The sequence below is a fragment of the Tachyglossus aculeatus genome, chromosome 15, assembly GCF_015852505.1.
Source record: "Tachyglossus aculeatus isolate mTacAcu1 chromosome 15, mTacAcu1.pri, whole genome shotgun sequence".
Lineage (NCBI taxonomy): Eukaryota > Metazoa > Chordata > Mammalia > Monotremata > Tachyglossidae > Tachyglossus > Tachyglossus aculeatus.
This window is the reverse complement of record NC_052080.1, coordinates 21,406,672-21,424,565: the sequence shown is the minus strand read 5'-3', so window position 1 is coordinate 21,424,565 and position 17,894 is coordinate 21,406,672. Positions and strand designations below refer to the sequence as shown.

Below are 17,894 nucleotides of genomic sequence, written 5' to 3'. Positions count from 1 at the left end.
CCACGCAAGCCCAGCGGAAAAGTCTTTCCCCTCTGCCCCTCGTCTTATGCTCTCAAATCCTTTCGGACCCATAGCGACTCCATGGACACGTCTCTCCCAGAACACCCTGCTTCCATCTCCAATCGTTCCGGTAGCAGATACATAATTTTCTTGGTAAAGCTACAGAATCAATCAATCAATCAACCGTATTTATTGAGCGCTTACTGTGTGCAGAGCACTGTACTAAGCGCTTGGGAAGTACAAGATGGCAACACATAGAGACAGTCCCTACCCAACAGTGGGCGCACAGTCTAGAAGGGGGAAATAAATACATAGAATAATAAATATGGTATTTGTTAAGCACTTACTACATGCAAAGCACTGTTCTAAGCGTGTACCGTTGCCTCCCTCCGCGCAGTCGACTTGAACATCCGTCCTTGATTCTCTCCTGTACCGCGGCTGCCCAGCGCACGTGAGTTTTGACTTTGAGCTGATGGCCCGCCACTCACTACCAAGCTAGGAACGGAAATGGGCGCTTGACTCTCCCTCCCGTAGCCGAGACTGATAGAGTACTGGAAACTTTCCAGGGGCGTTCCTGAGAGGTGGCTTCTGCTCCTACCCTCTCGAAAATAACCTCGGGTTGAGGGCTTAGCACACTTCAAGGTGGATTTTTACCTCCTCTTTCACCATAGCAACCGGCCTGGATCTCTCTTCCGATCTAGACTCTAAGATTGTCGTGGGCGGACAAAGCGTCTACCGATTCCGTTGAACTCTCCCAAACGCAGTACGGTGGTCTGCACACGGTTAGAGCCCAGTAAATACCGCTGATTGACCAAGAAAGGTGTGGGGGTTATTTCTTATCTCCGGTTCAAAGCCGAGACTACATCTTGCCTTTTTTTCCCGGCTCCTCTTTCTCCCTCATTTCCAATTAATCACCACTAGATGCAAATATTTCATTTCCCCTAACGATTCCCCATTACGTATTTTTAGTGAGGAGTTCTAAAAAGCTTTATGACCTTTCTAAATTGCCACTAGATGGAGAACTTTGATTCTCACTGCTGTGTTCTCAAGAGGCATTTACTGAGCTCATTAAAACCAAAGTCATCGGACCCCTAGATTTTGGGGGCAGGATACAAAACTAAAATTAGCTCTTCCCACCCATTTCTCTCCCCCACGCCCCGACAAGGACAAGAAAAAAACAAAACACACACCAAAAAACAAACCACAGTCGACGTCCTTGAATCTTCTGCAACGCTGAGGATAGGAAGAACCAGTTCACAAAATTAAGCGAGTTCGAAATGAAGATGCCGCGAGTCCTTGGCGGTTTTTCAAATTGAAGTTTATTCAGGTTGCTGTGGTTTCTGAATGGGAGAAATGGGAGAAGCCCCTTCCCTTAGGATCTTTGACATACAGAAAACTGGAATGTCTGGATGAGGTCGGGCCAACGGGACACGGGATCGGACACGTCCGTGCTCCACTCAACGGGGCGGTGGGGAGGGGAGACACGGCTCGATTCCTCGCCTCTGCGGCAGCCCGGCTGATAAAGAAAGCAATCGGGGGCCAGCTTTATAGGGATTTTATCCCTAAGCCTCAGTGAGATTCCAAATTTGGCCCACCCTCAGATGACAGATTGGGGTGAAGAGGAGCAGGGATTTTAGGGTGAGGGGAGATTGGGAGGGAGACGGGTTCACAGGGCCAGATGGGCCAGAGACCCGCCTTTTTGGGTCTCGCCAGTTCTCACTGGAGAATAATAATAATAATAATGATAATGATGACATTTATTAAGTGCTTACCCAGTGCAAAGCGCTGTTCTGAGTGCTGGGGAGGTTACAAGGTGATCAGGTTGTCCCACGGGGGGCTCACAGTCTTAATCCCCATTTTACAGATGAGGGAACTGAGGCCCAGAGAAGTGAAGTGACTCGCCCAAAGTCACACAGCTGACAAGTGGCGGAGCCGGGATTTCAACCCATAAACTCTGACTCCAAATCCCGTGCTCTTTCCACTGAGCCACGCTGCTTCCCGAGAATCTCGGGCCTCGGCCGAGATTCGGGATGGGTGAGACTGGGAGTCCATGTCAAATAACTATGGGGCCCTTCCCCCTCTTTCCTTTTTAGACAAGGATCCCGCCCTCTCCCGTCCCACGGGTGTGCGCGCTGGCTCGGCCCAAACCAGTATCCCGAGCAGTAATCGGTCCTCTGAGCTCGTGGGAGGGGGCGGGGGATGAGGGAGTGAGCAGTGAGGGGAGGGTGGGGGGGTGAGGGGGCGGCCCGCAGTGCCGCGGGGATGGGACCCGGCCCCCGGGTCCGACTGGAGGGATCCCTCTAATCCCTGAAACCGTGCGGCCCGGTTTGTGAGGGTGTGGCTCAGAGATGGCACCCGTGTACCAGTGATCCCGTGCCCCCCAAGTCGGTAGACGAGGTGATCGAGTGGGGGACCCCGCCGTGGGTGCCCAGCTGAAAGTGAAATGACCTACCAGTCAGCCGGTTTGAGGCCTGAAAGACAATTGGGGACACTTACGGCGATCCAGTTTGGGAGAGAATCTGACAAACCTTCGCTCGACTCCGTGCCGTGTAGACATCTCCTGAGCCGATCCACCAAGCGAGATTTAACTTACGGAAGAGCGAGGGGTGTCAGCGCTTCCTCCGTGCAAAGGAAACGGTCAGAGCGGGAAACGGGCTCTCTGCAAGGCTGGGTCGGGGGGGGGCTGAGGAGAGACCGGCCCCTGGAGTGCCCCCTGACCCGCTCGCTGGGGACTTTGCCCCTCTCAAGACTTCTCGGCATCTAATCTTTGCCCCTCACCACCACCCGGCTTTTTCGGAGTACAGCCTCCAGAGACCTCGCGGGGGACAACTTGAGCAGAAACGTTCTTTGGAGGTCGAGACACCTCGACTCTCGGGCCGGGCGAGCCCCCGCCGCAGGAGAGGCCCGCTCCGGCAATCGGGCCCCTCGGCTTCGTCCGGGGGAAGAAGAGTCCGTCCTCGACTCCCGGGTCGGGACGGGAGGCCGCGGCCTTTCGCTCCCTCGTCCTCGTCTCCGATGCGCTTTGTCTTATTTGGGGCAAGGACCCGGCTCCGGGGTCCCGGCCCCTCCCGGTCCCTACGGGAGGCCGGCTGACCCGTACCAATCGCTCTCCCTGCTGCGGGGTGGGAGCGGGGAGCCCGGCCGCTCGGGAGGGCTACTGCCGCGGGATCGTCGCCCACGGGGGAGGATTTCAGACTCGGTGGGACTCCCCGGACCGACCGAGACCGCCCTCGGGTCCCCGATGGAGGCTCCCGACGGGCCCCTGGGAACTACAGGGAGCTGAAAGGAGGAAGTGGGCGGTGGTGAGAAGATCAGCGCGGACATCCTCTGCCCCCCTCTTCCCTCAACACGGTCTCTCCGCGCCCGCCTCCGGCCCTAGCTGGCGGGCGGGTGGGGGGCGGGCGGGGGCTCGTCCAGCGGTTCGCCGGCCACCACGCTCCGCTCGCCGTGGATCCGGACGCACCCCTCCACGGTCCGGAGGACGTGCTGCAGCCGCCTGTCCAGGGCGAGGAGGTGGGGCTCGCTGAGGACGGGGGTCAGCTGGTCTTCAAGCAGAGACTCCCGCATGACGTCGCTGAGCCGGTAGTCTGGCCGGGCCAGCAGCTGGAGGTGCAGCAGGGTTTTCTTCTTGATCCTGAGACCGCGAGGGGCAATGGGAAACGTCAACTCGACGGCAATGGCCCCGCTCACTAAGACGGTGAGTTCTTTTCCACCTTCCTCCCGTTCGCTTCCTCCCTTATATGTTGCCAACTTGTACTTCCCAAGCGCTTAGTACAGTACTCTGCACACAGTAAGCGCTCTATAAATACGATTGCTTATCGCTCCTCAGTCCTTCTCCGCCTTTGACCCCTTCCCTTTATAGCCCCCCTGCGACCTCGATCGGTCCCTCCCACCCTAGTTTTCGGAGATTCTCCCCAACGAGGAGGCGGCAGCTTAGTGGAAAGAGGACGGCCTTGGAAGTCAGAGGTCAGGGGTTCTAATCCCACCTCCGCCACTTGTCAGCTATGCGATTTTGGGCCGGTCACTTAACTTCTCTGGGCCTCAGTTACCTCATCTGTAAAATGGGGGTTAACACTGTGAGCCCTATGTGGGACAACCTGATTACCTTGTATCTACCCTAGCGCTTAGAACAGGGCTTGGCACATAGTAAGCGCTTCACAAATCCCATCATCATGATTATTGCTAAAGCCCTTGGAACTGCCATTGTAGGAGAGAACTTAATTTAAAACAAGAAACTACTAGTGTGATTTGCTCCCAGATCTCCAGCTGGAAAGGAAAGGCTTGCTAAATATAAATCGCAGATTTTAAAATTAACTCTGCCGATTTTAGCCGAGCAAGGAGAGAGAGGACAATCAGCAAGTGCGGCCGAAGGATGGGAAGTTGTGCGGAAATAGGCTGGGTGTCATGTGAGCCAGAGAGGCTTTGGGCAAGAGAAGTCTTGCCATCTTTCCCTCATCTCATTTTGGTCGACTGAAAAAAGATGTTGCTTAGCCGGGAATACGAGGTGATGGGTTTTGAACTGAATAGAAAACCGGGAGGAGAAGCGTATTCATGAGCGATAATAACGACAGCAAAAATAAATACGACTTCTTAAGTATTTGCTAAGCAGGTAATCGAAAAGCATCATAACCTAGGAGACAGAGCATTGGCCTGGGAGTCCGAAGGATCTGGGTTCTAATTCCATCTCCGCCACATATTATTAACTATTATCATCATTACGATACTTGTTCAGCGCTTACTATGTGCCAAGCACCGTTCTAAGCACTGGGGCAAATAGAAGTTAATCAAGTTGGACACAGTCCCTGTCCCACATGAGGCTCACACTCTTAATCCCCATTTTTACAGATGAGGTAGCTGAGGCACAGAGAAGTCAAGTGACTCGCCCAAGGTCACACAGCAGACACGTGGCAGAGCCGGCATTAGAACTCGGGTCCTTCTGACTCTCGGGTCCGTGCTCAATCTATTCAGCCATGCTATACCTGTCTGCTATGTGATCTTGGGCAAGTCATTTCACTTCCCTGTACCTCACCTGTAAAATGGGGATTAAGATTTAGAGCCCCAGGTGGGATACGGACCGTGTCCAACCTGATTACCTTGTATCTACCCCAGCACTTAGAACACTGCCTGGCACATAGTAAGCACTTAAAAATACCATTAAAAATGACCTTACTATATGCAAAACACTATTACAAGACAATCAGGTGGGTACAGTGCTCTGCACATAGTAAGCGCTCAATAAATACGATTGATTGATTGATTGATAAGGTCCCCATCTCAACTGGGGTCATGGTCCCAACCAGTGGGGAGAACAGGTACTGAATCCCATGGTGCAGATGAGCAAACTGAGGCCCAGAGAATAATAATAATAATAATAATTATGACATCGGTTAAGCACTTCCTATGTGACAGGCTCTGTACTAAGCACTGGGGTGGATACAAGCAAATCAAATTGGACAGATTCCATGCCCCACATAGGACGCACAGTCTTAATCCCCATTTTACAGATGAGGTAACAGGCACAGAGAAACCAAGCGACTTGCCCAAGGCCACACGGCAAACAAGCGACAGAGCCGGCCTTCGAACCCTTGACCTTCTGAATCCCAGACCTGTGCTCTACCCACTACGCCGCGCTGCTTTCCTGATGGCGTCAAAGGTCCTTTTGGCCTCCCTAAAGTGTCATAAAGTGTCTGTATCTGTAATTCCTTTATTGTAATTCATCTCCATCTCTCCCTCTAGACTGTAAACTCACTCTGGGCATAGAGCACGTCTCCCCATTCTGTTGTACTGTACCACATGCCTCACCATTGGCTTTAAAGCACTCAAATCACCTTGCCCCGTCCTACTGCGCCTCGCTACTCTCTTACTACGACCCAGGCCGCACACTTCGCTCCTCTAACGCTAACCTTCTCGCTGTGCCCGCATCTCGGCTATCTCGCCGCCGACCTCTCGTCCGCCTCCCGCCTCTGGCCTGGAACGTCCTCCCTCCTCATATCTGACTGACAATAACTCTACCCCTTCAAAGCCTTACTGAAGGCCCATCTCCTCCGAGAGGCCTTCCCTGACTAATCCCTCATTTCCTCTTCTTCTACTCCCTTCTGCATTGCCCTTTATTCATCCCCACCCCCGCGAGCCTCACAGCATTGAGATGACCGTCTGTCTCCCCCTGTACACTGTAAGCTCATTGTGGGCAGGGAATGTGTCCGTTTACTACTGTACTTTACTCTCCCAAGCACTTATTACGATGCTCTGCACACGGTAAGCGCTCAATAAATACGATTAACTGACCACTCCCCCAAACGCCTAGTACAGTGCACACAGAAGCACTCAACAGGATTAACAGACTGATGACTCCCCCAAGTACTTAGGACAGTGCTCTGCACACAGTAAGCTCTCAATGAATATGATTCACTGCCTACTCCCCCAAGCGCTTAGTACAGTGCTCTACACACAGTAAACGCTCAATAAATACCATTGATTCATCTAGTCTATCCCCCTGTTTTCGCCCCTGCCGGATGAGTTGACTCTCCTTTTATCAAGCGTTGCCAGAGGCAGGCACAACCCTACATAGTCATTTTGGCACAGACAGGGATCATGGCACCAGTGGTATTCTCCCAAGCGTTGTTCACCAAGTAGGTACTCAGCAAGCACTATTACCGATCCCTCAACTGGCCTAAGCCTTCCTATCTTGCAACCTTCACTATCAGTCCATCAATAAATCCATCATTTGTCTTTCTTGAGTGCTTACTGCGTGCAGAGCACTGTACTAAGCACTTAGGAGAGGTCACTATAACAGAGTGATTAGGCACAGTCCCTGCCCACAACGAGTTTGCAGTGAAGAAGGGGAGACAGACATTAAAATAAGTGAACTACCGATATATACGTAAGTGCCGTGGGGCCGAGGGAGGGGCGAATAAAGACAGCAATTCCAAGCGCAAGGGCGACGCAGAAGGGAGTAGGAGAAGAGGAAATGAGAATCGCTTCCTTCAACGAACCCAAATCTTTCCTGCTGGTAATCCAGAAAGCTTCTCTCCCAGTTGGAGAGGCCAAAGACGGCCAGGGGGAGGAAGAGGAGGAAAGTAGGAATCAGGGTTCGCATAGAGCACGGGCCTGGGGATCAGAAGTTCAGGGGTTCTAATCCTGGCTCCGCCACTTGTCTGCTGTGTGACCTTGGGTAAGTCACTTGACTTATCTGTGCCTCAGTTACCTCATCTGTAAAATGGGGATCAAGACTGTGAGCCCCATGTTGGACAGGGACTGCGTTCAACCCTGTTTGCTTGTATAATAACAATAATGATGGCATTTATTAAGCGCTTACTATGTGCAAAGCACTGTTCTAAGCGCTGGAGCACTGTTCTAAGCGCTGGGCACTGTTGTATCCACCCCAGCGCTCAGTACATTGCCTGCCACATAGTAAATGCTTAACAAATACTATATTTAGGATTTATTATTCAATCTAAGGGGCAGAAAGCATGAGAAGCAGGGTAGTCTAGTGGACAGATCACAGGTCTGGGAGTTGAGAAGGACCTGGGTTCTAATCTCAGCTCCCCAACTTGCCTGCTGTGTGATCTTGGACAAATCACTTCACGTCTCTGGGCCTCTCTTACCTCATTTGCACAATGAGGTAAAAGACTGTGAGCCCCCTGGGACTTGGGTTAACCTGATTAGATTGTAACTACCCAGCACTCAGTGCTTACAACATAATAAGCATTTAACAAATACCACAAAAAAAGGCATTCTGGGCTCATTCTTGGGCTAATGAACCTGGACTGAAAGACTTCCTCTTCTCCAGTTGCACAAAAGGGAACAATGACACGGGAGCGAGGCGCGGTTCCTGTCTGCATAGCCCGGTGGCAAGAGCTCCGGCCTGTGAATCAGAGGACCTCACTTCTCATCCCAGCTGTGTGACCTCGGGTGAGTCACTTCACTTCTCTGTTCCTCAGTTACCTCAACTGTAAAATGGGGATTAAATATCTTTTCTCCCCCCTCCTTAGATTGTGAGCCCCATGTGGGATGTGGACAGGGTCCAACCTGATCGACCTGTATCTACCCCAGCACTTAGCATAGTGCTTGGCACATAATAAGTGCTTGACAACTACCAAAATTATTATTATCGTTATTTTTCCAAGTGCTTGGACACAGTAAGCACTCAGTACCACGGAGAAGCAGCGTGGCTCAGTGGAAAGAGCAGGGGCTTTGGAGTCGGAGGTCATGGGTTCAAATCCCGGCTCTGCCAATTGCCAGCTGTGTGACTTTGGGCAAGTCACTCAACTTCTCTGTGCCTCACTTACCTTATCTGTAAAATGGGGATTAAGACTGTGAGCCCCCCGTGGGACAACCTGACCACCTTGTAACCTCCCTGGCACTTAAAACAGTGCTTTGCACATAGTAGCTCAGTGGAAAGAGCCCGGCTTTGGAGTCAGAGGTCAGGGGTTCAAATCCCGGCTCTGCCAATTGTGAGCTGTGTGACTTTGGGCAAGTCACTTAACTTCTCTGGGCCTCAGTCACCTCATCTGTCAAATGGGGATTAAGACTGTGAGCCCCGTGTGGAACAACCTGATCACCTTGCAGCCCCCCCAGCGCTTAGAACAGTGCTTTGCACATGGTAAGCGCTTAATAAATGCCATCATTATAGTAAGTACTTAATAAATGCCATCATTGTTATTATTACTGAGCCTGGGGCTGAGTAAGATTAGACGTCATAGCTTCCAGATTTCAGAGCAAAACAGCCCTCTAAGCCAAGGCACTGCCACAATAATCACAGTATTGGTTAATCACATCCCTTGGGCCAAGCACCGCCCAAAACACCAAGGTACACGAAAGATAATCAGGTCAGAGTCTCCGGTCCACGTGGGGGATCACAGTGGAAGTGGGAGGGGAGAACAGGCATTGAATCCCCATTTTACCAATGAGGCACGGAAGCGAGTGGCCCGAGGTCACACAGCGGGCAAGTGGCGGTGCCAGAATTAGAACCCAAGTCCTTCGTCTCCCAGGCCAGTGCTCTTTTCACTAGGCCATGCTGCTCCTCAGGTAGAGAAGGGGCAAGGAGGACAGTTTTCCTTCATTCCCAGGGTCTTTCCTGTCTAGCTCCATCCACCCTCGGTGCATTAGTCCTGCGTTTGTTACGCGCTTACTACGTGCCAGGCACTATACTGAAACCGGGGTGAGATACAAGGAAACGGGGTTGGACACAGTCCCTGTCCCACAAAGGGTTCATTTTACAAGAGCCTGGGCTTTTGAGTCAGAGGTCATGGGTTCGAATTCCGGCTCCGCCACATGTCTGCTGTGTGACCTTGGGCAAGTTACTTAACTTCTCTGAGCCTCAGTTACCTCATCTGTAAAATGGGGATGAAGACTGTGAGCCCCACATAGGACAATCTGATCACTTTGTACCCCCCCGCAGCGCTTAGAACAGTGCTTTGCACATAGTAAGCGCTTAACAAATGCCAACATTATTATTTTGCAGATGGGCTAACTGAGGCCCAGAGAAGTGAAGTGACTTGCCCAAGGCCACACAGAAAAGTGGCAAATCCAGTATTGCTAGACTGTGAGCCCGTTGTTGGGTAGGGACCGTTTCTATACGTTGCCAACTTGTACTTCCCAAGCGCTTAGTACAGTGCTCTGCACACAGTAAGCGCTCAATAAATACGACAATGAATGAATGAATGAATTAGAACCCGGGTCCTCCGGACTCCCAGGCCGATACTCTATCCGGTAGGCCACGCTCTCAAGTGCTTAGTACAGTGCTCTGCACAGAGTAAGCGCTCCATAAATACTACTGATTGATTGACTGATGGCAGGCAGCAGGTACCAAGAGCACCAGCCCACAAGCATCCATCCAACCTGCCCTTCCCCCCACATCACCACTTCTCTGGCATTCAAATAATCATAATAACAATGGTACTTGCTAAGCACTTACTATGTGCCAGACACTGTACTAAGTGCTGGGGTGGGTACAAGCCAACCACCCTCCCTGAGGCGCAGGCGCTGGCATAAGCACATGAAGGAAAGAGGAGAAAAGACTTACAAGCAGCACTGTGACAGCGGGGAGAGGATCGAAAACTCGTCGCGGGAATGGCGACCAAACCTAGGAGGAAAAAACAAGAATTCACTGGTTTTCCCTGGGATCGTGAGGGGGGTACTTGTCTGACTGCTTTGGGGAGAGAATGTTTCTGCTGAAAATACAATTTCATCCCAATGCCGGATAACAACTGGGCAACCCCGAGGCCCGTCCCGGTTGCTAGGGACCGGTAGCGTTTCTCGGTTTCTCTGACCCTCTGCTTTAACCCAGCCTGGAGGAACTCGGGGTGAAGCCCAGAGTCTAAATGACAGCAATTGAAGGGGAAAGGAGGGCCACCAGTCCCCTGGGGGACCGGCTGTCCATCAGACATTTTCCCGATCAATCAGCAGGCTCGCCCCAGGAAGCGGACCCGCGGGAGGACGGCCACGTTTCCACCGATCCAGTCCGGTATGTTCGGACCCTGCCAGACTGAATCGGGAGCGACAAATGCTCGTACAGGTGGAAACTCCGGAGAACAAGGAACGCTGCCCGGACTGAAGTTTTTCATCCTAGATCCTGAACCATCCATCCCTGTCTTCCCTCCGGTGTGTCTCCTCCCCCCGGGACACATTAGCTCCCAAGGGCGACGGAGACACATTAGAACCTTCGGCCATAACTGGTTCAGGAAGAAGGAAAGGCAGAGCACAAGGGGTCAGGGGGCTGCAGGGGAAAGGGTCGCTGCGAGATCAATCTATTTTACTCTCCCAAGTACTTAGTACAGTGCTCTGCTCTTAATAAGTGCCCAATAAATACCACTGACTGATTTATGTCTTACCCCCTGGCATTGTCCAGGTGGATGAGGAAGCCGTCGTCTCCAAACTTGGTAAACATCTCGTAGTGATGGCGGTCCATGTTCCCTGAGAGGAGAAGAGAGTCAGAGACTTTTTTTACGGTATTTGTTAAGGGCTTACTAATTCTGTTGTGTCGTACTCTTACAAGCTCTGAGTAAAGTGCTCTGCAGATAATAAGTGCTCAATAAATACCACCGATGGATTGATTCATTGATTGCCGGGCACTGGACTAAATGCCGGGGTAGAGGCAAGATTATCAGGTTGGACACAGTGCCCTATCCCACAAGCGACTCACAGTCTTCATCCCCATTTTACAGCTGAGGATACTGAGGCCCAGAGAATTGAAATGACTTGCCCAAAGTCACACAGCAGACGGGCGATGGAGCCGGGGTCAGAAACCAGGCGGTCCTTCTGGCTCCCGGGTCCGGGCTCTATCCACTAGGCCACCCTGCTTCTCCATCGCTGCCGTTCTCATCGTTATAGTTACGAGCATTCCCCTCTCCCCCCAATGCTTATAACGGTGCTTGACACAGAGTAAGTGCTTAACAAATTCCATAGTTATTATTATTATTGTTATTTCAGAGAGCACCAAACTCTTTCCCATTTAAAATAGTGCTAACTTGTGGTATTTCTCAAGCGCTTACTCGATGCCAAGCGCTGAGGTAGATACGAGTTTATCAGGTCCCTCATCGGACTCACAGTCTAAGTAGGAGGGAGAGCAGGCATTAAATACCCATTCTGCAGATGAGAAAACTGAGGCAAAGAGAAGTTAATTGACGTGTCCTCAGTCACACAGCAGGCACGGGGCCTCTGGCTCCCAGTAAGCCAAGTGACTTTATAGGTCACGAATCTTCATAAGAGCCTCTGCATGTGGACGGAGAAGGGACATTCTTCACACTTTACAGAGGGAGAAACAGAGGCCCAGAGACGGTCGAGTCACTCATCCAGAGTCACACAGCAACTCTATGATCCCATCTAACCCCACTGCACGTGGATCTGCACTCTCTAGGGGCTTGATATTCTCCCCACCCTCAACCCCGTGGCATCATTTTTTTATAATAATAAAAATAATGGCATTTATTAAGCGCTTACTATGTGCAAAGCACTGTTCTAAGCGCTGGAGAGGTTACAAGGTGATCAGGTTGTCCGAACGGGGGGCTCACAGTCTTAATCCCCATTTTACAGATGAGGTAACTGAGGCACAGAGAGGTTAAGTGACTTGCCCAAAGTCACACAGCTGGCAAGTGGCAGAGCCGGGATTTGAACCCATGACCTCTGCTTCTCATCCATCTCCCACTCTAGATTTTAAGCTCGCCGTGGGCTCTGTTGGATCGTCCTCTCCCGAGCGCTCAGTACGGCGCCCTGCCTGCAGCGACCGCTCGATCGATTCCCCCTCCCCTCCGTCGTCCCCCTCCCGGCCTCGGACGCTCTCCCACCTACCTATCAGGAAGTCGAATATGGCCATGTCGATTATATTGAGGAGCCGGTTGCTGCTATTGTACGGATAGATCTGCTTCACCGTGTCACAGTACAGGGAATTCACCTCCCACCTGCGGAGGTCAAAGGATCCCGGAGGTGAACAAGGCAGCTCCTCCTCCTCCCCGTTCGTTCATTCCATCATATTTATTGAGCGCTTACTGTGTGTAAAGCACTGTATTAAGCGCTCGGGAGAGTATGCTATAACGACAGACACACACGTTCCTGCCCGCCGCGTGTTCGGAGTCTAGAGGGGGAGACGGGCGTTACTAAAAATAAACGGATAAATTACATATATGTGTGTTTGTGCTGTGACGATGGGAGGGAGGATGAATGAAGGAGCAATAGGAGGGGAGGGCTTAGTTGGGGAAGGCCCCCTGGAAGCTTCCCCCCATCTCCCCGACCCTCAATCTGGGTTTTTCTCGTCTGGCTCCTGTGATCCTCCCCGCCCTGCCCCAGAGGACCATGGAGGTGCGACTCACTCTTCTTTTCCATCCAGGGTGTAGGAGCGGATCCACGGGTTGGGCAGGGAGAGGCGGGGGGCCAGGTTGAGGGAGGGCAGGAAGGCCGAGAGGGAGCCCTCGAGGAGGTGCGGCTGGCCGCAGACCGCGTACTCCGTCTTGCACATGTAAGGGCACTTGGCGAAGAAGCACACGTTGCTGGCTGGAGGGCGGGGGTTGGTGACGGGCGGCCGGAGAGGACGGAGGAGGAAGAGAGAAATGAGGAGCCGTGGGCGGGACCCCCACGAAATGGGGCTTCACTACCTTTTCCCCCTCCTACTTGGACTAACCCTGGCACTTACAGGAGCAGAGTAAGCGCTGAACACATAATTGTAACTGTGGGCATTTGTTGAGCTACAAGCAGCGTGGCTCAGTGGAAGGAGCATGGGCTTTGGAGTCAGAGGTCATGGGTTCAAATCCCGGCTCTGCCACTTGTCAGCTGTGTGACTCTGGGCAAGTCCACTTTGCTTCTCTGCGCCTCAGTTACCTTATCTGTAAAATGGGGATTAAGACTGTGAGCCCCCCGTGGGACAACCTGATCATCTTGCAACCTCCCCATCGCGTAGAGCAGTGCTTTGCACCTAGTAAGCGCTTGATAAATGCCATCATCACCATCATTAGGCACCAGGCACTGTACTAAGCGCAAGGGTACACACAAGCTAATCAGGTTGGACCCAATCCCTGTCCCACATGGGGCTCACTCATTTAATCGTATTTATTGAGCACTTAATATGTGCAGAGCACTGTATTAAGCACTTGGGAGAGTACAATATAACAGTAACCAGACATATTCCTTGCCCACAACGAGTCTACTTAATCCCCATTTCACAAATGAGGAAGCTAAGGTGCAGAGAAGTAAAGTGACTTACCCAAGTTCCACAGCAGACAGGTGACGATCTTAAGGGGGTGGGAGAGGAGTCGAATCCCCATTTTCCAGATGAGGAAACTAAGGCACAGAGAAATGAAGTGACTTGCTTAAAATCACAGAGCAGACAAGTAGCGGAACCAGGACTAGAACCCAGGTCCTCTGACTGCCAGGCCCCTAATCTTTCCCCTAGGCCCTTCTCATTGGTAGTTGATGTGATAGACCCTTTCTAGAAACAGCCTGGCCCAGGTGGATAAAGCACAGGCCCGAGAGTCAGAAGGACCTGAGTTCTAGTCCTGGCTCCGCTACTTGTCTGCTCTGTGATCTTAAGTCACTTAATTTCTCTGTGCCTTAGTTTCCTCATCTGGAAAATGGGGATTCAACTCCTCTCCCACCCCCTTAAGATTGTGAGCCCTGTAGGGATCAAGGACCGTGTCCAACCTGACGATCTTGCGTCCACCCTAATGCTTAGCACATAGTCAGCTCTTCACAAATACTCTAATTATTATTTTTCCATCGTTCCCTTTTTTCTTCCCCCCTTCCTCCCTCCTTCCTTCCCTCCCTTTACCCGCTGAGGGAGAGAAGCGGCATGGCTTAGTAGAAAAAGCACGGGCTTGGGAGTCAGAGGTCGTGGGTTCTAATCCCTGCTCCGCCACTAGTCAGCTGTGTGACTTTGGGCAAGTCACTTCACTTCTCTGTGCCTCAGTTATCTCATCTGTAAAAAGGGGATGAAGACTGTGAGCCCAATGTGGGACAACTTGATTACCCCGTATCTACCCCAGTGCTTAGAACAGTGCTTGGCACATAGTAAGCACTTAACAGATACCATTATTATTATTATTACCTGGGGAAACAAAGAAAACACTCTGCAGAATCTCATTCCTCGTGACTTCCAGGATTTCCTTGGTCACATTCACCAACCTCCCGACCGTTGGGGGCACCCGGCGGAAATCCAGAATCCTGCGAGAGGAGGAAATCTGATCAGTCCTGAAAGGCGGCCCATGGGTCAATCTATCAATCCGTCGGTGGTACTGATTGAGTGCTTATCGTGTACAGAGTACTGTACTAAGTGCTTGAGAATCCAGAACGACAAAATTAACGGACCCGTTCCCTGCCCACGATAAGGTTTCAGTCAAGAGGAGTTGAGGGGAAGGGACTCTAACCAAGACGTCGAGACTTAATAAACACTCATCATCATCATTATTATTTTTATGGTGCCGAGCACTGAGCGGAGAACCAGGGTAGATATAAAGATAATCATATTGGACATAGTTCCCAGCTCACCTGGGGCTCGTAGCCCAAGAGGAATAAACAGGTATATTGTTCCCATTCTACAGATGAGGAAACTGAGGCCCAGAGAGGTTAACAGAGTCTCCTAGGATCACACAGCAGGGCAGGGATGGATTCGGGTCTTGGACACGGGTCATCTGACCGCTTGAGGACAGCTCTTTCTGCTAGACTCCAGACAGTGGGGTCCTTAGCAACAGCGGATGCCACGTGGTCACTCGGGAGGGGAAACCCAAGGCTTCCCCTTCCGTTCTCTCCTGCCAACAACCTGGATTGAATGTGTCCAGGCCGCCTGAAGGAAAGCCTTTTTGCTCCCTTCCCTCCTCTCATCCCTACATCAGCAGCATGGCCTAGTGGATAGACCACGGGCTTGGGGGTCAGAAGGGTCCTGGCTCTGTCACAGGTCTGCTGTGTGACCCGTGCAAGTCACTTCATTGCTCTGGGCCTCAGTGATCTCATCTGTAAAATGGGGATTAAGACTGTAAACCCTATGTGGGACGGGGACAGCGATAGGGAGGGGATGTAGCTCAGTGGTAGAGCGCATGCTTTGCATGTATGAGTTCCCGGGTTCGAACTCCGGCATCTCCAATTTCTTAGCAACAGAGTAGCTTAGTGGAAAGAGCACGAGCTTGGGAGTCGGTGGTCGTGAGTTCTAACCCCAGCTCTGCCGCTTGTCAACTATGTGACTTTGGGCAGTCACTTCACTTCTCTGTGCCTCAGTTCCCTCATCTGTAAAATGGAAATTAAGGCTGTGAGCCCCACATGGGACAACCAGATTCCCAGCGCTTAGAACAGAACTTAGCACAGAGTAAGCGCTTAATAAATGCCATTATTATTATTACCTTGTATCTACTCCAGGGCTTAGAACAGTACTTGGCACACAGTAAGCACTTAATATCATAACCATTATTATTATTATTATCCAACCCAATTACCTTCTATGTACCCTAGCACTTAGTTGAGTGCCTGGGCCATAGTAAGCGCTTAGCAATTACCACTGTTATTATGAGGTATATTATTAGGGGTCCTCAAAGTCCATTCAATTCTAAGAGGAAATTTGTAGCAGGAGTGGGGCAGGGGAGGAAAATGGGGGTAGCGTTGGTCAAGAGAAGCTTGGAACTTCACTCAACTGCATTTATTAAGTGCTTACTGTGTGCAGAGCAGTGTACTAAGCACTACACTTTGGAAAGTACAATACAACAATAAAGAGTGACAATCCCTGCCCAGAACAAGGAGATGAGGCGTGGAGAAGGAGACGTGGAGAGAAAAGGGAGATGGGGCAGGGAGATGGAAATGTGGACAAAAGAAGGAGATGTGGAGAAAAGAGGGAGATGTGGAGAGAAGAAGGAGATGTGGAAAGGAGAGGGAGATGTGGAGAAGAGAAGGAGATATGGAGAGGAGAGGGAGATGCGGAGAGAAGAGAGAGATGGGGCAGGGAGAGGGAGACATAGTGACGAGAGGGGTTGTGGAGAGAAGAGGGAGATGTGGAGAGAAGAGGGAGATGTGGAGAGAAGAGGGAGATGTGGAGAGGAGAGGGAGATAGGTCAGGAAGAGGGAGATGTGGCAGGGAGAGGGAGACGTGGAGAGGAGAGGGAGATGTGGAGAGGAGAGGGAGATGTGGAGAGAAGAGGGAGATGGAGGGAGAGGGAGATGTAGATAAGGAAGAGGGAGATGGGGAGAGGAGAAGGAGATGTAAAGAGAAGAGGGAGATGTGGAGAGAAGAGGGAGATGTGGAGAGAAGAGGGAGATGTGGAGAGAAGAGGGACATGTGGTGAGGAGAGGGAGATGTGGTGAGGAGAGGGAGATGTGGCAGGGAGAGGGAGATGTTGAAAGAAGAGGGTGATGTGGAGAGCAGAAGGAAATGTGAAGGGTAGCGCTTAGTACGGTACTCTGCACATAGGAAGCAATCAATAAATACCATTGATTATGAGGGAAGTGGGGATGGCAGAGGGAAGCGTATAAGGGAAAGGAAACCGTAAAGGAGATTGCCAGACAGGGAAGGGAGAGGAGAGAGGGAGGCAGGGAGGGGAGCAGGAGAGACAGGAGAGGAGAGGGAGAGGGAGGCAGAAGAGAAAGGGGGGAGGAAGGCAGGGAGGAGAGAGGGGGAGAGGGAAATGTGGACAGGAAGGGAGAGGGAAGCGTGGAGCCTACCGATCAAGATGGAATGCAGCGATTTCTGCGTTGTGCCTCTGAAAGTCGATGAAGTAGAAGAAGTCTTCTGGCGTCTCTTCCTCCCGCAGCTGTCTGGAAGGAGGGAAAGGGTTACCAGCCAGCAGGATAGAATTTTCCAGCTTACTACCTTCCATGGACTCTCCCCGGCCACGGGGGAAAGTCATAAATAATGCTGATGGTATTTATTAAGCGCTGTATTATACTATTAAGGACAGTGTAGCTTATATCTGCCCCAGCACTGAGCACAGGGTTTGGCAGAGATTAAGTCCTTAAATACCACAGTGATGAATACGATGTGCTAAGTGCCGGGACAGATACCAAATAATCAGGTCATACACAGTTCCTTCCCCTCCCAGGGCTCATGAAGTCTAAGATGAAGGGAAAACATAAAAGACAATCCGGTCAGGCACAGTTCCACGTGGGGCTCACACAGTCTAAGAAGAGAGAATGGTTCACCCCCATTTTACAGCTGAGGAGATTGAGGCCTGGGAAGAGGTTAAGTGTGGAGGAACGGGGATTAGAACCTAGGTCTCCCGACTCCCAGCCCCACGCTCTTCCCACTGCGCCACCTCCCCCGATCAGGGAACGAAGGAGGTGGTTGGGAATATCGTGACGGGAATCGGGCCGGCGGTCGCTTACCTCATTGGCTTGAACATGGCTTTCCCAAAGTCCTGGAACCTCAGCACCAGCTTCAGGTGGACGCCACTGGGTTTCACAACTGAGGAGGCACCGGAGGGTGAGAGGGC

At 51.6% G+C, this 17,894-nt stretch overlaps 1 protein-coding gene and 1 non-coding gene across 5 annotated transcripts in view; one reads left to right on the top strand and one right to left on the bottom strand.

The window, feature by feature from the left end:
• Positions 1–1,950: 1,950 nt before the first annotated feature.
• Positions 1,951–17,894, bottom strand: part of FAM20A (FAM20A golgi associated secretory pathway pseudokinase) — a 42,184-nt gene continuing 26,240 nt past the window's right edge. For all 4 annotated transcript variants that reach the window (XM_038757477.1, XM_038757476.1, XM_038757479.1 and 1 more), the window contains exons 4-11: positions 17,788–17,866; positions 17,128–17,220; positions 14,534–14,649; positions 12,807–12,987; positions 12,289–12,398; positions 10,833–10,914; positions 10,025–10,084; positions 1,951–3,634 (exon numbers count right to left, since the gene is read on the bottom strand). In XM_038757477.1, the coding sequence (XP_038613405.1) occupies positions 3,376–3,634; positions 10,025–10,084; positions 10,833–10,914; positions 12,289–12,398; positions 12,807–12,987; positions 14,534–14,649; positions 17,128–17,220; positions 17,788–17,866 (980 nt within the window). In that variant the 3' untranslated portion in view covers positions 1,951–3,375. The remainder of the gene's footprint in view (positions 3,635–10,024; positions 10,085–10,832; positions 10,915–12,288; positions 12,399–12,806; positions 12,988–14,533; positions 14,650–17,127; positions 17,221–17,787; positions 17,867–17,894) is intronic.
• Positions 15,493–15,564, top strand: TRNAA-UGC. The gene has a single exon. It is a non-coding gene; the product is annotated as a tRNA-Ala (tRNA).